At 41.1% G+C, this 22437-nt stretch overlaps 2 protein-coding genes and 1 pseudogene across 6 annotated transcripts in view; all 3 read right to left on the reverse strand.

Moving 5' to 3' along the window:
- LOC129020375 (olfactory receptor 7A17-like) overlaps positions 1-22437 on the reverse strand; it is a 57647-nt pseudogene that overhangs the window by 31161 nt on the left and 4049 nt on the right.
- LOC129020377 (olfactory receptor 7A10-like) overlaps positions 1-22437 on the reverse strand; it is a 26497-nt gene continuing 4060 nt past the window's right edge. Inside the window, exons 2-5 of one of the 3 annotated variants that reach the window (XM_063658923.1) lie at positions 8601-9003; positions 6260-8495; positions 1855-1952; positions 1-1116 (exon numbers count right to left, since the gene is read on the reverse strand). In XM_063658923.1, the coding sequence (XP_063514993.1) occupies positions 174-1103 (930 nt within the window). In that variant the 5' untranslated portion in view covers positions 1104-1116; positions 1855-1952; positions 6260-8495; positions 8601-9003 and the 3' untranslated portion in view covers positions 1-173. Of the gene's footprint in view, positions 1117-1854; positions 1953-3409; positions 3468-6259; positions 8496-8600; positions 9004-22437 lie in introns of all 3 variants that reach the window. The other 2 variants (XM_054464636.2, XM_054464637.2) reach the window with 2 other exon arrangements.
- The window catches only part of LOC129020376 (olfactory receptor 7A17-like), a 15929-nt gene continuing 4059 nt past the window's right edge, over positions 10568-22437 (reverse strand). The window contains exons 2-4 of one of the 3 annotated variants that reach the window (XM_054464635.2): positions 22174-22384; positions 18162-20768; positions 10568-12586 (exon numbers count right to left, since the gene is read on the reverse strand). In XM_054464635.2, the coding sequence (XP_054320610.2) occupies positions 11644-12586; positions 18162-18193 (975 nt within the window). In that variant the 5' untranslated portion in view covers positions 18194-20768; positions 22174-22384 and the 3' untranslated portion in view covers positions 10568-11643. Of the gene's footprint in view, positions 12587-18161; positions 22434-22437 lie in introns of those variants that run through there. The other 2 variants (XM_054464633.2, XM_054464634.2) reach the window with 2 other exon arrangements.

Here is a 22437-nt window from a genome sequence, read left to right on the forward strand (position 1 = left end):
TTCTTAAAGAAAATGCGTATATTTTACAAACCAGGTAAGATCACAGAATTTGAACATCCGAGAAATTAATAGAAGGAGCCATTGCTACTCCCACTATCTGATTAATAAATCACAGTTTCTGGGTCTGGGTCTTAGAGCTCTGGCATCACAGGCCCTTCTCGAAAACAGCTCGTTTATTGTTTCCCTCTGAAGAATTGTGTCAGAGCCCCCTTTATGTCTTTATTCCTCAGACTGTAGATGAAGGGGTTCAGCATGGGGGTGACCACAGTGTACATCACTGAGGCTGCAGCACTTGAGTGTGAGTTGTGGGTTGCAGAAGAACTGAGGTACACACCTAGGCTTGTACCGTAAAATAAGGAGACAACTGAGAGGTGAGATGCACAGGTGGAAAATGCCTTGTACTTCCCCTGAGCTGATGAGATTGTACGTATGGAGGAAACGATCTTAGAGTAAGAGTACAGGATCCCAGCAAGGGGACCACCGCCCAGCAGTGCTACTGAAAAATACATCACTATGTCATTAAGAAAAGTGTCAGAACAGGCAAGGTGGATGACCTGATTAAGTTCACAAAAAAAGTGGGGGATTTCCAAGTCTGCACAGAAGGAAAGCTGCAGCACTATTAAGCTTTGAAACGAGGAATTCAGGGCACCCATGATCCAGGATGCCAGAACCAGCAGTGCACAGAGTCTGGGGTTCATGGTGACCGTGTAGTGCAGGGGGTGACAGATGGCCACAAACCGGTCATAGGCCATCACAGTCAGCATGAAGATATCTAGTCCTGCAAAGAATAGGAAAAAGCACATCTGGGTGATGCAGCCTGCATAGCTGATGACTCTGCTCTGTGTCTGGATATTCACCAGCATCTTCGGGACAGTGGTAGACACAAAACAGATGTCTGCAAAGGACAGGTTGGAGAGGAAGAAGTACATGGGGGTGTGGAGGTGGGAGTCTGAGATTGTGGCCAGGATGATGAGCAGGTTCCCGAGCACAGTGACCAGGTACATGGACAGGAACAGCCCAAAGAGGAAGGGCTGCAATTCTGGTTCCTCTGAAAGTCCAAGAAGAAGGAATTGTGAAATTTGTGTCTCATTCCTTCGTTTCATCTTGTTGATGTGACTTCCAAAAAAAGAGAGAGAGAGAACATGACACAAGCATGCATTACAAACATATCAGAAATAGTCTCACTTATATTCTATAGTCAAGAAGTTAATATCAGCCAGGTGCAGTGGCTCAGGCCTGTAATTCCAGCACTCTGGGAGGCTGAGGTAGATGGATCACCTGAGTCAGGAGTTTGAGACCAGCCTGGGCAACATGGTGAAATCCCGTCTCTAGTAAAAAACATTCTAAAATTTTAACGAGAAAATCTTTCATGCATGTGCGGAATATATGGTGAAATTTGACATGTCCAAGGCACTGCCTAGACAATGAGTAAGTGGTGCTCTGAGGTCAGGAGTTGGAGACCAGCCTGGCTAACATGGCAAAACCCCGTCTCTACTAAAAATACAAGAAACAATTAGCCCGGCATGGTGGCGAGTGCCTGTAACCCCAGTTACTTGGGAGGCTGAGACATGAGAATCGCTTGAACACAGGAAATGAAGGTTTTAGTGAGCTGAGATTGCGCCACTGCACTCCAGCCTAAGTCACAGAGTGAGACCCTGTCTTAAAAAAATAATAATAAAATGGCCAGGCACAGTGGCTCACGCCTGTAACCCCAGCGCTTTGAGAGGACAAGGCTGGTGGATCATGAGGTCAGGAGTTCGAGACCAGCCTGACCAACATGGTGAAGAGCTGTCTCTACTAATACTAATACATGCCTGGCTAATACAAAAATCAGCCGGGCATGGTGATGCATACCTGCAATCCCAGTTGCTCGGGAGGCTGAGGTGGGAGAATTGCTTGAACCTGGGAGGTGAAGGTTGGAGTGAGCCAAGATCTCACGATTGCACTCCAGCCTGAGTGACAGAACGAGACTGTCTTAAATAATAATAATAATAATAAAATAAATAAAACAATAAATAAATAAATAACTCCCTAATATTTAATGATGAATGAAAAATACAACTATGTTTTTAAAATGCCATCCATGATGTCAGATGGTGATGCATCCTATGAAGAAGGAGGTTAGAAGGAAACAGTGGATGGCGTATTAGATTTTCCCGGGTGTTCAGGCAGGACCAGCAGAGAAGGTGACAACTGAAGAGAGACCATAATGAAGACAGGGTGGGGGTCACTGTGTTCCCTGCAGAAGTGTGTGCAACGCAGAAGAAATGACCAATGAAAGACCCCAAGGAATGTGCTTCTTTCAGATATTTGAGGACTACGAAGAAGACAGTGTGGCAGGGAAATGAGCAAGAGGTGAGGGCTGTCGGAGGATGTTGGGGAAGGAAGTGTCCTCATAGCTGCTGAAACTTGAAGACACAAGGGTCCCTCTGTCCAGATATTGATGCATTTTCACTGTATTAATTTGGCTGCAAAGGTGTTTCATGAATTGCAATGCATGCCCATTCTGCTTACTGATATTTTCTTGAGATTTGACTTTTATCTGATGGGTTACCTTTTGAAACATAGAGCTCAGTTTTCCTATGCCTGAAACCTCTGCTCACCCTAAAGTCGTACACACACACACACACACACACACACACACACACACACACACGGAACGCATCCACACATGCAGCCATGGCTTCCTGGGGCCATGTTACTCCCTCATGCTTCTCATCCCACTCACAGTATTAGAAAGGAATGGATACCAGGCAAGTTCTTAATATCAAGTTATCTTTCCCCAAGAGGATACAGATATGGTACCTAGAAGTTCCAGTTTGGAAACTTCCCATGCATACGGAACCTCGAGGTTCCATTTTGGGATGGCCTTTTCCTGCTTATGTTTAAAGAATAAAAATCTGCTTAATAAGCAGAGAGGTGGCTGGCTTGGTGGCTCATGCCTGTAATCCTAGCACTTTGGGAGGCCGAGATGGGCGGATCACCTGAGGTCAGGAGTTCAAGACCAACCTGGACAACATGGTGAAACCCCCGTCTATTAAAAATACAAAAATTAGCCAGGCGTGGTGGTGTGTGCCTGTAATCCCAGCTACCTGGGTGGCTGAGGCAGGAGAATCGCTGGAACCCAGGAAGCAGGGGCTGCAGTGAGCTGAGATCTTGCCACTGCACTCCAGCCTCGGTGACAAAACGAGACTCTGTCTCAAAATAAAAAATAAATAAAAAATGAAAACAAAACCAAGAGATAGAGAGAGAAAACTGATTGGAACTGAAGGGAAAAATTATCTACTAAGCTCACATAGTCCCTGAGAGACCTTAAGGAAGAAAAATCTTCCTTAGTTTTGAAAACATTCCAACTCCTCTTATATCCCTGAGACCCAGCAAAAATCAGAAAAGACAAAGGGAAATTTACCAAATATCAAACTTGGTGATATCTTTTCTGTGTCAAGATACTGATAGATTGAGAATGCCTATGGAAAAAAAAAATGAGCAAATGATAAAAATCCATTATTCAAAAAGGAAATACAAAAGGAACCTCTGGGTCAGCTTATTTATTGTGCTGGGGTCTGTCCTGTGCATTGTATGATGTTTATCAGCTTCCCTGTTCTCTACTGACCCTCCCCAGGGTGACAGCCAAACCAGTCATTGCTCAATGTCCCCTGGGAGACAAAATCACCCCTGGGTGAGAACCAATTTTTAACATAAAAATCACAAAATATTTCCATACCTTTTATCAACTGAGAAAGCACAAGGGAAGATGAACAAACAAAAAAACCTATAGTCAAATATAAAAAGCACATGTGCATAACATACTACTCAACCTTTGTATAAACCTTTGTGTAAAGAGAAGGTTTATGAAAAACTAAAATCTTATGGAAAATAGAATATAAGTGAGGATGCTATTAGGTTAAGAACAGCTATTTCATTTTATGGCTGCATAGTATTCCATGGTGTATGTCCTTTGCAGGGACATCAATAAAGCTGGAAACCATTATCCTCAGCAAACTAACATAGGAACAGAAAACCAAACACCACACATTCTCACTTATCAGCGGGAGCTGAACAATGAGAACACATGGACACAGGGAGGGGAAAAACATACACTGGGGTCGGCTGGGGGTGGGATGGTGAGAGGGAGAGCATTAGGAAAAATAGCTAATGTATGCTGAGCTTGATACCTAGGTGATGGGTTGATAGGTGCAGCAAACCACTATGGCACATATTTACTACCTAACAAACCTGCACATCCTGCACATGTACCCCAGAACTAAAAATAAAAATTAAAAAAGAATAAAATAATAGTTATTTCAAAACAGCTGTAAGAATCAACATAGAAAGAAAGTCTGAAAAAACCTTATAGAAAAACATGACGGTAATAATTTACTGACATAAAAATGCACCACGAATTCACAGTGAAATCGCCTCTTCTTGGAAATTGAAGAATATCACAGGAAAATGCTTAAAATGTGGGGAGGAAACAGTATCTAAGGTTATAATTTCATATTATATAAACATACAAAGCTTCAAATGTTTAGGAGAGATGAAAGTGAGGTTTAATCCGATGATAAGGAGCCAGATTAGGACTCCAAAAGGAAAGCATGTCCCATCAAGCCCAAGGTAGCATGTGCTGAGGGACAGCAGCAGGGGAGAAATTTACAGCTTTGTGCATCTGCTCATTAGGCAAACTTCCTCCTGTTATTCCAGCCCTAAGCACATCATGTCCCTGTGAGACATTGCTCTGCACGGAACTTTTTTTTTTTCCTTGAATTTTCTGTATCTAAGAAACCAGATTAAAAGAGAGGTGAATCCAGTTTTATTACTTCTTCATTATGGACCTGCTTGCCTTCCAGAAATGTAATCTGTTAACACTGTATTCCAATCCTGGGGGAAGGTTTCCTCCACAGTCTAAACTGAGGAGCCCGTCTTTGATTAGATCCCTTGGATCTGCAGAGCACTGACTGTGATGGGAACACAGACATTGATATCTCCAGAGAATGACTCTTCCCCTCTTCAACAAGGGAGTGAACTGTGTTCTCTTGATAGAAAACCAAGAGTTCTATATTGCTTGGCTTCATGATTCCTTTGGCAAAACAATGTAATTTTGCATACTTCCTCAACCATACATCTCTACATACACAAAAAAATTAAATGTTATTCAGTAAAGTTAGTAGAAAAAAAATCGTCCAATTCATTGTTTGAAAGAATGCAATCAAAATAATTTTTAAAAAACCCCTCAGAAACCAGAATATAAAAGCATAGAACATGTATAATTTGCAATGGAGAAAATTAAAGCTACTAAACCCTCAGATAGAGAATACTCAGCCTCAACAGAAAGCGAGGCTTAAAACTTAGATGACAGGTTGATAAGTGCAGCAAACCACCATGGCACATGTATACCTCTGTAACAAACCTGCATGTTTAGCACATATATCCCAGAACTTAAAGTAAAATAAATAAATACACAAATAAGAAAGTCATGGCAAGTAAAAACTCTTTAGTGTTCCCATTTTGACCTATCAAATAACATTTTTTTTATTCAGGTGAATATTTAACGAGAGAGAAGATACTGTGAAATGTCTGTCTTGTGAACTACTGTTGCGAGGTAGTTGTAAGCAACCCATTGGTCTAGATCTTTCTAATGGATACAGAAACATGCTCCAATACACTAATCTTAATTTTAAAAATAAGCCCTCAATTCATTGCACATCCATCCACACCTAATATTCTACATTCTCCTCTCCTACGTCTTTTTTTGTTTGTTTGTTTTTGAGACAGAGTTTCTCTGTTGTGCCCATGGCATGATCTCAGCTAACTGCAACCTCCGCCTCCTGGATTCAAGCGATTCTACTGCCTCAGCCTCCCGGGTAGCTGGGATTACAGATGTGAGCCACCACACCCGGCCAATTTTGTAATTTTAGTAGAGATGGGATTTCACCATGTTGGTCAGATTGGTCTCGAACTCCTGACTTCAGGTGATCCACCTGCCTCGGCCTCCCAAAGTGCTGGGATTACAGGTGTGAGCCACCGGGCCTGGCCCCTTTCCTACCTCTTTAACTGCAAACCTCCTAGGTTCTAACTTTACTGGAACCACCTTATGTCTTCCATTCCTTCTTCAATCTCATCCAATTGAACCTCCATATCCCTCAATTAATTGTCCACAACAACCCCTGCATTGCTGAGTCTTATAGACACATTTTAACATATAAAGTAAATAAATTATAAATTAGTCAACCAGGCAAAAAAACACACATGAATCTCTCACCTGGCTTGGTACTAGGTGACCTCAGGTAAACGTTCTTGGCTTCCATTCTCTTTGAACATTTCCTGCAGTACTTTCTGGGGGTCTCAGACTCACCTGTATGGGGTCTCAGAGATGAAGGTCTCTGTGTGGAAGTTTAAATTCCTCCCTGGGTAGTTGATGATGGAGACTGAAGCTCTGTCTCCAGATAGACAGAAGGGCAGAGTTAAGCATCAGCCCCGTGGCCAGACTTAGGACTACAAAAGAATCAACCACATCCCATCCAGCCCAGGGTTGTCTAATCCCAGGGAAAACAGCAGATGAAATATTTACAGTTCCTAATATCTGCTAGCGAGATATATTTCCCTGTTGTTACTCTAAGCCTGGAGCACCTGATTTCCCTGTGGAACACTGATGTGGAAAGAAAGAACAATTTCCTGCTGATTCTCTGTTCCCAAGAGAATCAAGTTAGAAGTCATGTGAATCCAGTCTTCATTACTCCTTCTTTTTGAATTCTGTGCCTTCCAGAGGTCTAAGTGCCATTGCACCTTTTCCCAGCCCTCAATTAAAATGTTATCCAAAGTGTAAGGCTGAGTATGTGGTCTTTACTAGATCCCTTAGATATTCAAATCATTGACTTGTGTTTGGAACGCAGTTGTTGACATCTCCAGACCATTGCTCTTTCCTCATCAAAAGGGAAAGAACTGTGTTTATTTGTCATAAAGCCACGGGTATTTACTATAGTCCTTGGCTTCCTGATGCTTTTCACAAAGTAATGAGGAGTTTCTTGCTTGTAAACACACAAGCATCAAAGTACAACTTATCATTCAGTCCTTTCTTTAAAAAAGATTTGGTAATCATAAGAGATATACTTAAAACTTTGTAGACATCATGGAATAAGTTAGAATCTTATATGGTTTGTCTCATTTAATATCACATGTAATGTGTCTCTTTTTTTATACATCTTCGTTCTATGAGGTCAAACAATTAGGCGCCTCTTTCTGCATTTTCGGGATTTTGGTTAAGGTGAGTTAGTGACCTGCCCAAAGTTATGAACCAAGTAAGGGAAGGGATTTGATCAGAATGCCATCCAGATGTTTCCAGTTGTCACATTTATGTTACTGACTTTTCTTTTCTTTCCTTTTTTCCTTTTTTTTTTTTTTTTTTTTTGAGACAGAGTTTCACTCTTGTCACCCAGGCTAGAGTGCAATGGTGTGATCTCTGCTCACCACAGTCTCTGCCTCCTGGGTTCAAGTAGTTCTCCTGCCTCAGCCTCCAGGGTAGGTAGGATTACAGGCACGTGTCACCATGCCTGGGTAATTTTTGTATTTTTAGAAGAGACAGGGTTTCACCATGTTGGGTAGAATGGTCTCCAACTCCTGACCTCAAATGATCCACCCACCTCAGCCTCCCAAAGCACTGGGATTACAGGTGTGAGCCACTGTACCGGGCCAGGTTGCTGATTTTCAGCCAGGGGTGTTTGTGCTCCAGGAATATTAGGAAATGTTTGGATACACTTTTGGTTGTCACATGTGGGGAAGGGCTACCGGCACATTGTGGATTGAAGCCAGGGAAGCTGCTCAACATCCTACAATGCACAGGACAGCCCACAGCAGAAAGAATTAATGCAAACAAATGTGGACACTGGGGAGGCTGAGACTATTCCAGTCCAGAACTTCCCTAATTTCATTGTATGTATGAATCACCAAGGGTTCTTGTTCAAATGTCGATTCTAATTTCAGACATCTAGGGCTAGTCTCAACATTCTGTTCTTGTGACTGTTTTCCTGTTGGCCTTGATGCTATTCATCCTGTTCTGCGGAACACTCTTTGGGGATCAAGGCTGTGGTCCAGTGTTAGAGTCAAATGTACACATTTTGAGGCTTTTTCTACCAAGAATCCTGCCATGCTCCTTATGTCTGATTTAGGAGGTCAAATGTTGGACTTGGTAGCTCAGCTTTTGCATAGTCGAGTTTACTTACACGTACATCTTGAATACTTATGGAATGACAGGAAATGAAATTTCTAGAAGTTCCACTTACCTTATGAAGTTTAGGTGAGAAGGAAGTAACACTTCAAAGCTCATTGGAAGTTACTTGGCACAGAGCAGGTGTTCAATGGATAGCAGATATTTGGACCATGTCCCAGTTTCCCAATTACTCTGCTCATTGTGAGACCAGAAAGGTTTCTTGCTACAGTCTAGCATTGTCCTGCTTTGAGGAGACAGCAAGTTGTGATCATGGAGACCTCCTTCCAGGACCCTGCACAGGGAGGAGAGTGCCTGAGAGTCTATCATTCTGTGCTTTGTTGACATAAAATCATTGATCATTGTCTCTGTCACCCTCATGCTGGCCCCAAATACTCACAGTAGATATGTCTGACTCTTTAACTATCTTCTACTTTTGAGAATATCTGTAAAGCTGATGTTTCCTGGTGTATCAAATTATCCACCTAATCTTCCAGGAGCTCCTCCAACTCTTCACGGAACTCTTATCTTCCTTGCTTCTAGGTGATAGCATATAATTCATATACATTTAATGTATACTGAAGTATAAAATGCTTGCATGTCTGTTTTTCTCCCAGGTAGATAAATTTTTCCACTTATTTATTAACTCTTGTATTGCCTTTAGGAGGATCAGTCTTCTCCACCTTTGGCTCTGGATTTTAATGATGCCTCAACTGGGAGAAGTGTAACACCTATGGTGATTGAGACTTGCTTTGTCTGACAGGATGTGAGTGGTCACGAGATGTTCGATCTGTGAGAAGAAGCTGTAAGAGGCATTGTGAGATGACACCACTTCTGTTGCTCTTCCTCTTTCAAATTGTCCTTGCTCTATTATTTAAAAGTCCAGTAATAACATATGCTGGCGAGGATGTGGAGAAAAGGGAATGCTTACACACTGCTTTTGGGAATGTAGATTAGTTCAGCTATTGTGGAAAGCAGTTTGGTAATTTCTCAAAGACTTTAAAATAGGATTACGGCTTCACTCAGAAATTCTATTATTGGATATATACCCAAAGGAATGTAAATCGTTCTACTATAATGACACATGCATACATATGTTAATCACAGCACTATTCACAATAGCAAAGACATGGAATCAACCTGAATGTTCATCAATAGTAGACTGAATAAAGAAGATGTGGTACATATACAACATGGAATACTATAGAGTCATCAAAAAGAATGAGACTTGCAAACTAACGTAGGAACAGAAAACCAAATACCACATATTCTCATTTACAAGTGGGTGTTAAATAATGAGAACACACAGACACAAAGAGAACAACAGATACTGGGGCCTCCTTGAGGGTGGAGGGTGGTAGGAGGGTGAGGATCAAAAAAACTCTCTATCAGGTATGCTTATTAACTGGGTGACAAAATACTCTGTACACCAAACCCTCAGAACACACAATTTGCTTATATAGCAAACCTGCACATGTACCCTTGAACCTAAAATAAAAGTTTTAAAAAAGTGTCCTTACTGCCCAACATTCAAGAACTAACTAGGTTTGGATAGTCCTATGGCTGAATATTTTTGTCCTGTCCAGGATATATATGTCCTAATCCCCAATGAGAAAACTTCCACAATGTAGACTCTGATGTGATTTTTTGAAAGTGTGATGTTAAGCCATTTATTATTGTGATGTTTTGTTACACAGCATTAGATTACTGATAGAATAATCAAAGCAACATAACTAAAGATATTCAGAATTATCTTTTTTAGGTGTCAGATCCTGTTTTTTAAGTTTTTTATTGGATTCAGTGTACTCAGAATATTGTGTTGGCTCTAATTTTTTGGTGCTTTTTCTGGTATTTGAAGGCAATGTTCATAATTATATGGATATTTATATTTACTTCACATAACTGTATCATAGGAAGACTACTTTTAGATTCCCTCTAGGTAACCAGGAGGGTTTGGCAGGAGCTGTATATTTTTGCTGAAACAAATTGCAACCTAGAATCACAAGTCTCTAATCTCACATGCAATACTGAGAAGAAATTCAAGCTCTTATGTGAGTCATCATTTGATCATGAAGACTAAAGAGAGTTTGGAGTATAAAAGAGATAAAGCAACTGATGGTACAGTAAATACACGTATCCTTCACTTACCTTCAGTTTAATGCTTGTGACACAATTTATTAAAGGGAGTGATATTTTTAGAACAATGCAAGAAGTCATATTTGTAGCACTGGAAACTTTTTATCAGAAACAGTAAGATGATGCAATCAAATAATGTAGATCATGACACCATATCCTTTACCTAAATGAACAAACCTCATTACACATGGACAACAAGCTTCCACCCTGTAATGAGTTGTATTAGTCCGTCTTCACACTGCTGATAAAGACATATCCAAGACTGGGTAATTGATAAAGAAAAAGAAGTTTAATGGACTCACAGTTCCACGTGGCTGGGGAGGCCTCACAATCACAGCAGAAGGCAAAAGGCATGTATTACATGGCGGCAGGCAAGACAGCATGTGCAGGGGAACTCCCCTTTATAAAACCATCAGATCTCATGAGACTTATTCACTACCATGTGAACAGCATGGGAAAGACCTGCATCCATAATTCAATTACCTCCCACCGGGTCCCTCCCATGACACAAGGGAATTATGGGAGCTACAATCAAGATGAGATTTGGGTGGAGACACAGACAAACCACATCATACACCATCAAAAACAAATCTTCCATGGTAATCACTGCATGACCGAAAATTTTAGTCCATCATATTTAAAGTCATCTCTGAATCTGAGGCCATATGAAATCAATTGATTCATGCAAATGTGTCTTTCTGTGTAGGCTACACTAGGAACATGTATGTTATAAGTAATATTTGCCTTCCTCCTCTTTACCAGGGAATATAGTAGGCAGTGCGGACACTGAGCTGGATAGCAGGCAGGATCCTAATGAGGAGAATAAAATGCCATGACAATTATAAATACACTAGCATGGTAAAGTTTACATAATCAGGAGGAGCAGTAAAGGTAGTAAGAAATGAAGGACTCAGAAGTAAAAAACTGGTCTCCGATATTCATCTATAATATGATTATACCGATGACCTTACATTTGCCAAGTGCAATTGATTTTTTAGGACTGATACAACTCTCCAGTGTATTAGAGAAATAGGAATCTCCAAAAGTGTTTTACCCTAGTTTGGAAATAACTTTGGGAAATTAGGAAAATGACAAACAAAAACTAAGTTGGATATCAGAGCAGAAAGCTTTCTAAAGAAATAGCATAAATCTGACCCAGCACTTGAGAACAAGGAAATTAAAACTCTAGAAATTGAATAGAAGCAGGACATTCTCTTTTCCTCCTTCCATGATCTGATTCGTGACTCACAATGTTTGAGTTTGGTTAGAGCTTTGAAACCACATGCACTTCTTGAAAGATGCTTGTTTTATTTCTTCCTTCTGAAGAATTGTTTTAGAGCCCCCTTTATGTCTTTATTCCTCAGACTGTAGATGAAGGGGTTCAGCATTGGGGTGACCATGGTGTACATCACCGGGGCTGTTGCACTTGAGAGTGAGTTGTGGGTTGCAGCAGAACTAAGGTACACCCCTAGGCCCGTACAATAAAATAAGGAGACAACTGAGAAGTGAGATGCACAGGTGGAAAATGCCTTGTACTTCCCCTGAGCTGATGAGATTGCACATATGGAGGAAACTATCTTAGAATAAGAATAAAGGATCCCAGTGAGGCATCCCCCACCCAGAAGCACAGCTGCCAAATACAACACCATGTTATTAAGAAAGGTGTCAGAACAGGCAATGCAGATTACCTGATTAAGTTCACAGAAAAAGTGGGGGATTTTGAAGTCTGTACAAAAGAGCAGTGGCAACACCATTAAGCTTTCTATCAAGGAATTCAGGGCACTCATGATCCAGGACGCCAGAACCAGCAGCCCACAGAGCCGAGGGTTCATGATGACTGTGTAGTGCAGGGGGTGACAGATGGCCACAAACCGGTCATAGGCCATCACAGTCAGCAGTAAGCTGTCCAACACTATAAAGAGTACAAAAAAGTACATCTGGGTGATGCAACCTGTATAGGTGATGACTTTGCTCTGTGTCTGGATGTTTGACAGTGTCTTTGGGACCATGGTGGAGGTAACACAGATGTCTACAAAGGACAGGTTGGAGAGGAAGAAGTACATGGGGGTGTGAAGGTGGGAATCAGAGCTGATGGCCAGGATGATGAGCAGGTTTCCAAACACAGTTGTCAGATACATGGAGAGGAAGAGTCCAAACATAACGGGCTGCAATTCTGGTTCCTCTGAAAGTCCCAGAAGAAGAAATCCTAAAATCCTTGTATCATTCTCTGGTTCCACGTGGTTGAGGTGACTACCAGTCAGAGAAACAGAACATGACAAATTTTCACTCAAAAGCACATCACTCACATTTCTGAAAGAATACCATTTATATTTTGCAGTCAAGACATTAATTTTTATATTTTGTGTATGGAACTTTTCCCAGTTTCTGTGCTCCTCAGAGCTGTCTCTGATTGAAAATTCCTGTGCTATTCTCAACCTTTCCCTAAGAGGTTGTGTATTCTTTAATGAGAAATTCTTTTATGCACTTGTTTAATATTGATTGCATGCAGACCATGTTCCAGGAACTGTCTAGGTAGTGAGTGTAGGGTGCAGAGAAACTGATGACCTTACTATGCAATGATGGAGAAAGACAATGAGCTGATAAAGACATCATCATCTGATGTGTTAGATGGTGCTTAGAAGAAAATGAAAGCACATTAAAGAGAATAGATAGGGGTTGCCATTTTTTATGAGTGTCCAGGCAAGACCAGCAGACAAGGTGACATTTGAACAGAGACCTCAAGGAAGAGGGAGTGGGAGCCCAGAGGATATTTGACGAAGTCTGTGCCTGACGGAGGGAATGACTAATGCAAAGGCCTGAGGAAAGTGCTTGTTTCAGAAAATCAAGGCTCAAATAGAAGCCAGCGTGTTGAGGGGAATGAGAAGGAGGGAGAGTGATGAGAGATGGTGTCGGGGGTGTTGAGGAACCAGGTGGTCTCCCTGCTGCTGAAACTTCAAGACACTGGCAGCCTCGTCTCCCCATGTGGTTCTGAGCCCTCTATTAATTTGGCCCCCTAAGAATGTAAACAGGGCAGCAAATTTCAGCCTAAAAGCTCCCCATGCACATGTAAACACGGGGCTCATTTTATATCATCATTTTGTTCCTGGTATTTAACAAAATATATGAGAATCTGCTGAATAAACGAAGAGATGCATGAAATAGGCATGATGTACACAGGTGGTTGATGAGAGACTGTGATGAAAAAAGCTTCCTCGTTTCTGGCAATGTTCAATCCTGGTTATAGACCCGGATGCCCAGAATAGTTAATAATTAATAAAAGTGATATCTTTATAGGGTCAAGACATCCTACAGATTGAAGACCCCAAGATAAAATGAAGAAAGGGAATAAACCCACAATTCACAAAAGGAATCACACAATGTCCAACAAAAGTGGGGGATGGTTAAAGATGCAATTGTGAAAGATCTGTGTAAATTATAGTAAATGCAAAGCAATGTATGTAAAAAACTTGGCATGACTACTTTTGTTCTTAAATGAATGGTTATCACTGGTGATGAGATGAGACTGATGTTGTTCTTCTACCTTTCATTTACCTGTTTTGTAAATGTGAAACATCTATCATCACAAAAAATGTTTGGAGTTTTGCATCTACTCTGTACCTGCTGTTGGACCTTGAAAAGCCTACAAAGTCATTCTAAATTTTTAAAAATTTTTTATAAATACATAATAGTTGCACATATTTATGGGGTACATGTGATACTTTGATACAAGCATACAATGCATAATGACCAAATATGGGTAACTGGCATACCTGCCCCCTCAAACATTTATCATTTCTTTGTATTGGAAACACTCTGTATCTTCTCTTCTAGCTATTTGGAAATATATAATAAATTATTAAGTATAGTCATCCTATTGTGCTGTGGAACAGTAGATCTTATTCCTTCCATCTAACTGTAGTTTTGTGCTCATAACCAACTGGCCTTCATCCTTTCCTCCCCACTACCCTTTCCAGCCTCTGGTAGCTGACATTCTATTCACTGCCTCCCTGAGATCTTTATTTTGGGCTCCCAGATAATTGTTTTTCTGTACCTGGCTTATTTAAATTAACATGATGACATCCATTTCCATCCATGTTACTACAAATGACACAATTTATAAATGCTGATACCTTTTCCTATAGAGTGAGATGGCATTATCCATCTCCCTGACACGGTCCACAGAGTTAATCAATATATGTACAAAGCTTCGCATGCTTTTTTCCTGTTAGTAAATGAATGGTTACCTCTGTCATGAGATGAGGCTGATTTTTCCTGTCTGCCACTCAAATGTCTCCATCCCTTTCTCACCTTTCCAGCCCCAATTCTCCGGCCTCATTTCAGTTCCTTGTCCTCTCTCCCAGGTTGGCACCCCTCTATGCCAATATTCTCATTGATTCAGAGAAATCTATCTTTCAAAGTTGGTCATTGAATGTTCCAGCTTAATCCCTCCACCCCCACCCTATGACTTCCCACCAGAGAATGAAAGCGAAATTCTGCAACGTCAAAGACAAGGCTTGACCCTCTGCGATACCTGCATACAACCCTGCCGTCTCCCACATGGATCTCCCCATAATTGAAATTGACTTTCAGCTTCACCAGAAGCAGATCTTTAATGCTCAATGATCCACTTGGCTCATGGAGAAATTCATGTCAAAGTCCCAATCTAATTTTTCTTCCTCTACCTATTCCATACTTATTTGGAATTATTTCAATGGTTCACACACTCGCCTCCCTCTTGAGTCTCACTCCTTGGTCTAGCTGTAATTCTCACCCTGTCTCTGTTTAGAAAACTCCATCTATTCTTTCAGGACTCCCCAGAGTCACCTCCCTTGTGAACCATTTTTTAAAATTCCCACAGTTAAATGGCATTTCGTTTATGCATTTAATTCATAAGTATGGATTATCAGTGTCAATTTTATTTCATGCCATATAGTTTTCCCCAGCTAGACTGTGGGCACCTGAGTGCATGATAAATGTTTGAGGGGGCAGGTATGCCAGTTACCCGGATTTGATCATTATGCATTGTATGCTGATAGTGTTATGTACAATTCCTCACCACCCTACGTTTAGTGCAGTTGGTGACAGTAGCCAAATAAATATACTTTGTATGAACAAATGAGAGAAGGTTGTGTCTCAGAATTTTCTGATGATGAGGGAAAGAAAAGAAGCCAGGAGATGCTAAAATAGGTGTGGAAGGCATAGTCGTGGAATGTTGTCCATAATCTTAGGTCAGGACCCATTCGAGGGTCAGACTGTGGTTTCTAAGAATTAAATAGAATGGAATAAATAAAGCACAAAATAAACTATCAGAGCGCACTATACATATTAAACATGCATACACAAAGATTTCATGATACTCTCTCTCCCTCTCTTTCTCTCTCTGTGTGCGTTTGTGTATGTGTGTATATTTCTGTGTAGACACATTGAGTCACAAAGTAAAAGGTATTTCTTACTCTGGGACACAGTCCAAAAAGTTTCAAATAGATAGCAGTAAAAGCAGAATAATTCAAAAAGAACGTGAGTTCCTCCTACTTTGGGAAACACAGCCTGAATGAAGAGCCCAAGAGAAGAGCCAGGCTCTTGGGCAAACAGGCAGCCGGCATGGAGCTGATACTATCTCCAGACTCAAGGGCCCCCAACTGAATAGATCTTTATTGATCCACCTGCCTCACCATGAAGCTCACATCAGGGTCTTGATCTGCTCGCATTTCTTCTACCTACTCCATATTTATTTGAACATGTGTTTTTCTGTGGCTCAGTATTGGGTGAAGATGACTCTTCTTCACTCACTCTTGTTTATGGCATCTTTTCTTTGTTACTTTGGGCTTTGGGTTTTGACCTCTTTTCTGACAAATCCAATGGGTGCACTGTAGTTCTGGTTCTGTTCCTCATCTAACATGCAGAGGCTTCATCAGCCTCCACTCTGCAAACCCCTGCACATCCCATATCAATCCATTGACTTGTGTTTTTTCTTTTTTCTTTTTTTTTTTTTTTGAGATGGAGTTTCACTCTTGTTGCCCAGGCTGGAGTGCAATGGTGCGATCTCGGCTCACTGCAACCTCCACCTCCCGGGTTCAAGCGATTCTCCTACCTCAACCTCCTGTGTAGCTGGGATTACAGGCATGTGCCACCACGCCCAGCTAATTTTGTTTTCTTTTCTTCTTTTTTTTTTTTGTATTTTTAGTAGAGATGGGGTTTCTCCATGGTGGTCAGGCTGGTCTCGAACTCCCAACCTCAGACCTCAAGTGTTCCACCCACCTCGGCCTCCCAAAGTGCTGGAATTACAGGCATTAGCCACCGCACCTGGGCGTCATTTTCATATGACTCTTCCCTTGGGTTATAATGTCAGGCACAGATTTATTTCATTGCATTCCACCATTCTAGTACAATACAAGGTCCTAATAGTAGAGAACTTCACCTGCCTTGTTGACTTCTGCAGTGTCACGAAGATGTGCATATATCTAGAAACTACATACATATAGGTTTGAGACAAGGTCTTGCTGTGTTGCCAAGGCTGGTCTCCAACTATTGCCCTCACACAATCCTCCTGCCTCAGCCCCCTTAGCAGCTGGGACTACACATGTGTATCACTGTGCCTGACTTAGAAACAAACTTCAAGAAAATTAGAAGTGATAAAATAACAAGAATGTCAGGGAAAGGAAACCAGGTGAAGTAGAGCCGATTCAAAATAACTATATTTAATGCAATTGAATTAAAATCTAAAATTAACTTCTGAAAGAAAGAACTTAAGATGGCAAAAATTAATCGACATCAAGATGGGTCACAACTTCAATATTATTTTGGCAAAACCTGCAAATAAAGGAATATAAAAATATAATTATTTAGAAGCCATGGGGGAAATAGTATCTAAAGCTATAGGTGTATCCAGTATAAACATAAGTGGATTCAAATCTGCTTATGAAAAAGATCTTAGGTTGGGTGCAATCTTAGGTTGCACTCAGTCTTAGGTTGAGTGCAGGAGAATATGTTCCACAAGACAGCACAAGATGACTGACATTTAAAAAATAGACCGGGCTTGGTGGCTCACGCCTGTAATCCCAGTACCTTAGAAGACCAAGTCGGGCGGATCACCTGAGGTCAGGAGTTTGAGACCAGCCTGATGAACATGGTGAAACCCCATCACTACTAAAAATACAAAAATTATCCGGGTGTGGTGCCATGCACCTGTAGTTCCACGTACTCAGGAGGCTGAGGCAGGAGAATCCCTTGAACCCGGGAGACAGAGGTTGTAGTGAGCCAAGATGGTGTCATTGTACTCTGGCCTGGGTGACAAGAGTGAAACTCCATCTCAAAAAATATAAAATAAAATAAAATGTATGTTTTGTGAACTGCTTTGCAGGGTGGTATTTGCTAGCAATCTATTGGTGTGTATTTTCTAGTGAACACATAAGTGTGCTCAAATACACTCATCATAAAAATTCAAAAAATAAGCCCTCAATTCATTGCACGTCTATCCACACTTAATATTCCTCTTTCTTACTTCTTTAACTGCAAAGCTCCTAGTACATGTTCTTATTTTACTGAAACCACTTTATTTCTCCCATTCCTTCTTTAGTCTTGTCCAATTGGACTTAACTTCCATCCCTTAATTGTCAATAATAATGCTTGCATTGCTGAGTCTAACAGATACATTTTAACATATTAAATAAATTAACTATAGATGAGTCAACCAGGCAAGCAAACACACATTAATCTCTCAGTTTGGGCTAGGTGAGTTTGGCTCTCAGGCGATCTCAGGTAAAGGTTCTTGGCTTCCATTCTCTTTGAACATTTCCTGCAATACCTTTCTGGTGCTCAGACTCACCTGTATGAGGACTCCAGGACTAGGGTTGCCATATGGAATCCTGAGTTCTTCTGTGGATGGTGGATGGTAGAGACTAAACCTCTGTCCCCACACGAAATGGTAGAAGGAAGTTAAGCATCACTCCCCTAGCCAGACATAGGACTTCCAAAGAATCAACCATGTCCCATTGTTCCCGAGGTTGTGCAATCTTAAGGACAACAGCAGAAGAAATATTTACCGCTCCCTGTATTTGCTACATTTCCCCATTGTATTTGGTACATTTCCTCCCTCTATTTGGTACATTTCCCCATTGTTACTGCATCCCCTGAGCACCTGATTTCCCTGTGGGATACTGGTCTGGAAGGCAAGAAAAATCTTTCTGCTGATTCTCTGTTCCCAAGAGACCAAGTTAGAGGCCAGGTGAATCCAGACTAAATTCCTTATTCTCCTTGGACTTTCCCTCCTTACAGAAGTCGAACAGCCTTAGCACCTTTGCCCAACCCTGAGTTAAAATTTTATCCAAAGCCTAGGATTGAGAAACCTGTCTTTACCGAGTCCTTTGGATCTTCAAGGCATTGACTTGTGCTGGAGACACAGCTGTTGACATCTCCAGAAAATTTCTATTCTCTCTTCAGCAATGGAGAGAGCTGTGTTTATTTTCAATAAAGCCATGGGTAGTTACTACAGTTCTTGGCTTCTTGATGCTTTGACAAAGCAATTAGAGTTCTATGCTTGTATACACAAGCAAAGAGTTTGTCTTGCCCAAAGTCATCTGCAGAGTAAAGGAAGAGCTTTGATTGGAACTCTGCCAAAATGTTTCTGGTTCTTACACTGTAGGGCAGTGGTTCTCAGCTAGAGTTGATTGTCCCTCCTGGAGACACCTTGGAAAGGTCTGGTGAAATCTTCAGTTGTCACATGGGAATGTGCTACTGGCACTTAATGGGTTGAAGCTGGGGGTGCTGTTTAACATCCTACAATGCACAGGACAGCCGTCACCACACAGAAAAAATATTATCCACAACAAACATTAACACTGGGGAGATTGAGAGATGATTTTAGTCCAAACTTCTCCACTTTCAATGTGCAGATGAATCACTTGGGGATCCTGTTAAAACATAGCTTCTAATCAGAGGCCTCTAGGATGGGTCCAGACATTCTACATTCGTGACTATTTCCCTGTTGATGTTGATGCTACCTTTCCTATTCAACGGTTTGCCCTTTGTGGATCAAGCCTGTGGTCCATTCCATAGAATCTAGTTTCAGAAAATTTTTAAAAAGGCTGTGGTTCAGTGTTAGAACCAGATAAAAAGTATTTTGAGTCTTCACATAAAATTCTTCCATGTTCTGCGTGTCTTTGACTTTAGTTGGTGAAATGTTGACTCAATCGTCCCGCTTTTGCAAAAATAAGTTTACATGTGCCTCTTAAGTACTTTCTTCATGATAGAAAATGAAACTTTTAGAAATTCCACCTGTCTTATGGAGTTTATAGGAGAAGTAAGTAATTTCTTTTTTTTTTATTAATGATAGTGATGATGATGGTGATGATGGATGTTAGCCTTCCCGCTTTTTTTGTTTTAATTTTCAGATTTATTTATTTATTTATTTTAAATTTCATTTTTCCATAAGTTATGGGGGTACAGGTGGTATTTGGTGACATGAGTAAGTTCTTCAGTGATTTGTGGGGACTCTTAATGCTCATTGGAAAGTACTGGCACAGAGCAGATGTTCGATAGGTAGCAGCTTGTGACTATGTCCCAGTTTCCCATTTACTATGCTTATGGTCAAAGCAGAAAGTTTTCTTGGGACACAAAAAGTGCCTAGTATTGAAGCAGCATCATTTGTCTGGGGAAATATCTGAGGTTGGTTGTCTCACGCTAAAGAAGTCAAAGAGGCAGACACAGGAGGAGTGGGTTTCAGAGCAAAAGTTTAGTAGGCAAAAGAAAGAAGAGAGAGCTTCCTTGTGCAGAGGAAGGGGACCTGAGTGGGTTTCCAGGTTTGGGGCAAGATAGGGCTGGTTTTATAAATGAGCTTGAGGAGGCAGGGTCTGATTTGCATAGGGCATACATAGTGGATAGATTGGACTAGACGGGACATTTGCGTAGCCCATGAAGAGGTTGGCCATCCAACCCTAATCTTTTATTATGCAAATGGGGTTTTTACCTGGCTGGCGCCATGTCACCTGCACACGTGGCGACAAAGAAAATAGAAGAGAAAAACCTCCATGTTGAATACACCTGGCTTCCGGGCATCCCTTTTCTATTGGCACAGCTGCTGGCATTTACCCATGCCAGATTCCAGCTTGCTTATCAAGGCTTGCAGCTTGATTTTTCAGGCTGCTTTTTGTTAGAAAAGATATGATTTGGGGGCTGCTTTTTATTTATTTATTTATTTTTTTTTTGAGACAGAGTCTCGCTCTGTGGCCCAGGCTGGAGTGCAGTGGCGTGATCTCAGCTCCCTGCAACCTCCACCTCCCGGTTCAAGCAATTTTCCTCTCTCCTCCTCCTGAGTAGCTGGAATTACAGGCACGCGCCACCACACCTGGCTAATTTTTGTATTTTTAATAGAGACGGGGTTTCACGATGTTGGTGAGTTTGGTCTCAAACTCCTGATCTCAGGTGATCCACCCACCTTGGCCTCCCAAAGTGCTAGGATTACAGGTGTGAGCCACCAGGCCCGGCTGGGGGCTGCTTTTTATTAAAAGGAAAACCTTACCAAGGACTGCCATACCCTCTCAACTGCCGAAATAATTTCTTTTTAACTCCTATATTAGTGTCGTGCTGCTCCTGGGAGACACAATGCTACGATTTTGAAGGCAGACCTCTTCCCAGAGCCCTGCACAGAAAGTACAGTGCTTGAGAGTCTATCAGATTATACTTTGCTATTCTTCAGGACATTGTCTCTGTCCTTTTCTTGGTGCCCTCAAATAGTCACATTAGCAATTTTAGACTCTTCTAAGCTATTCTACTGTCTTCTACTCATGGAAATATCTAAAGCTGAAGTTTCTTGGTGCATCAAATTACCCTCCCAACTCTTCCAGAAAATCCTCTGTCTCTCCATGGAACTTCTATCTTCCTTATTGTTAAGTCTACGGTGTATCACACATAAACATTTAATGTCAACAGAAGTATGAAAGGCTTGCATGTCTGTTTCTCCCCCAGGTGGATAATTATATTTTTATAATTTTGATAATTATATTTTGATATTTATTAACTCCCCTATTCTCCATAGGAGGATTACTGTTCTCCATCCAGGACTCCAGGTCTTGATGATACCTCATGAAAAGAAATGGATATCCTTACAAGGGTTGATGTTGAGTTTGAACATGTGACATGCATGTTTGACAGAACCTGTGCACTCATGAGATGTTAATGCCTAAGCTGAAACTGTATGAAGTATTGTGAGATCCCACCACTTCTTTTCATCTTCCTTTCTCAAATTCTTCTTGTCCAAATTTCAAGAACTAATTTGATTTGATTGGTCGTATGGACCAAATATTTTTGTTCTCTTCAAAATTCTTATGCCCTAATTTCCAATGTGAAAACTTCTCCAACATACACTCTTGTGTGTACAAATGCATGACATTAAACCATTTACTATTGGCATGACGTTTATGCAGCAATAGCTTACTGATCCAATAATCAATGCAAACAGAGATGAAAGCATTCAGAATAATCTGACTCTTCTTGTTCTTGGACATGCATTCTGATATTTGAAGGTAATATTCATAATTACCTTGTTATTCATACTTAGTTCAAATAACCGAACTAAAATGAGAATACTTTTGAGATTCCCTTATATGTAACCAGAAGATGTGGGACAGATATATGTGCTTTTGCAGCAGTAAACTGTGACCCTGATTCACAAGTCTCTATTCCAAGAGGCAATACGGGGTAGAAATTCAGGGTCTTGTGTGAGATATTCTTTGATTATGAAGATTTAAGTGATTTTAGAGTATAAAAGAGATAAAGCGGCCAGGTGGGGTGGCTCACACCTGTAATTCCAGCATTTTGGGAGGCTGAGGTGGGTGGATCACTTGAGGCCAGGAGTTTGAGACCAGGCTGGCCAACTTGGCAGAACCCTGTCTCTACTAAAAATACACAAAAATTAGCCGGGTGTGGTGGTGCACAACTGTAGTCCCAGCTACAGGAGGCTGAGGCACCAGAATTGCTTGAACCCAGGAGGTAAATGTTGCAGTGAGCTGAGATTGCCCCAGTGTACTCCAGCCTGGGCAACAGAGTGAGATTCTGTCAAAAAAAAAAAAGGAGAAAGAGAGAGAGAATAAGCAACTGATAATAGA

Source organism: Pongo pygmaeus, chromosome 20 (genome assembly GCF_028885625.2).
Source record: "Pongo pygmaeus isolate AG05252 chromosome 20, NHGRI_mPonPyg2-v2.0_pri, whole genome shotgun sequence".
Lineage (NCBI taxonomy): Eukaryota > Metazoa > Chordata > Mammalia > Primates > Hominidae > Pongo > Pongo pygmaeus.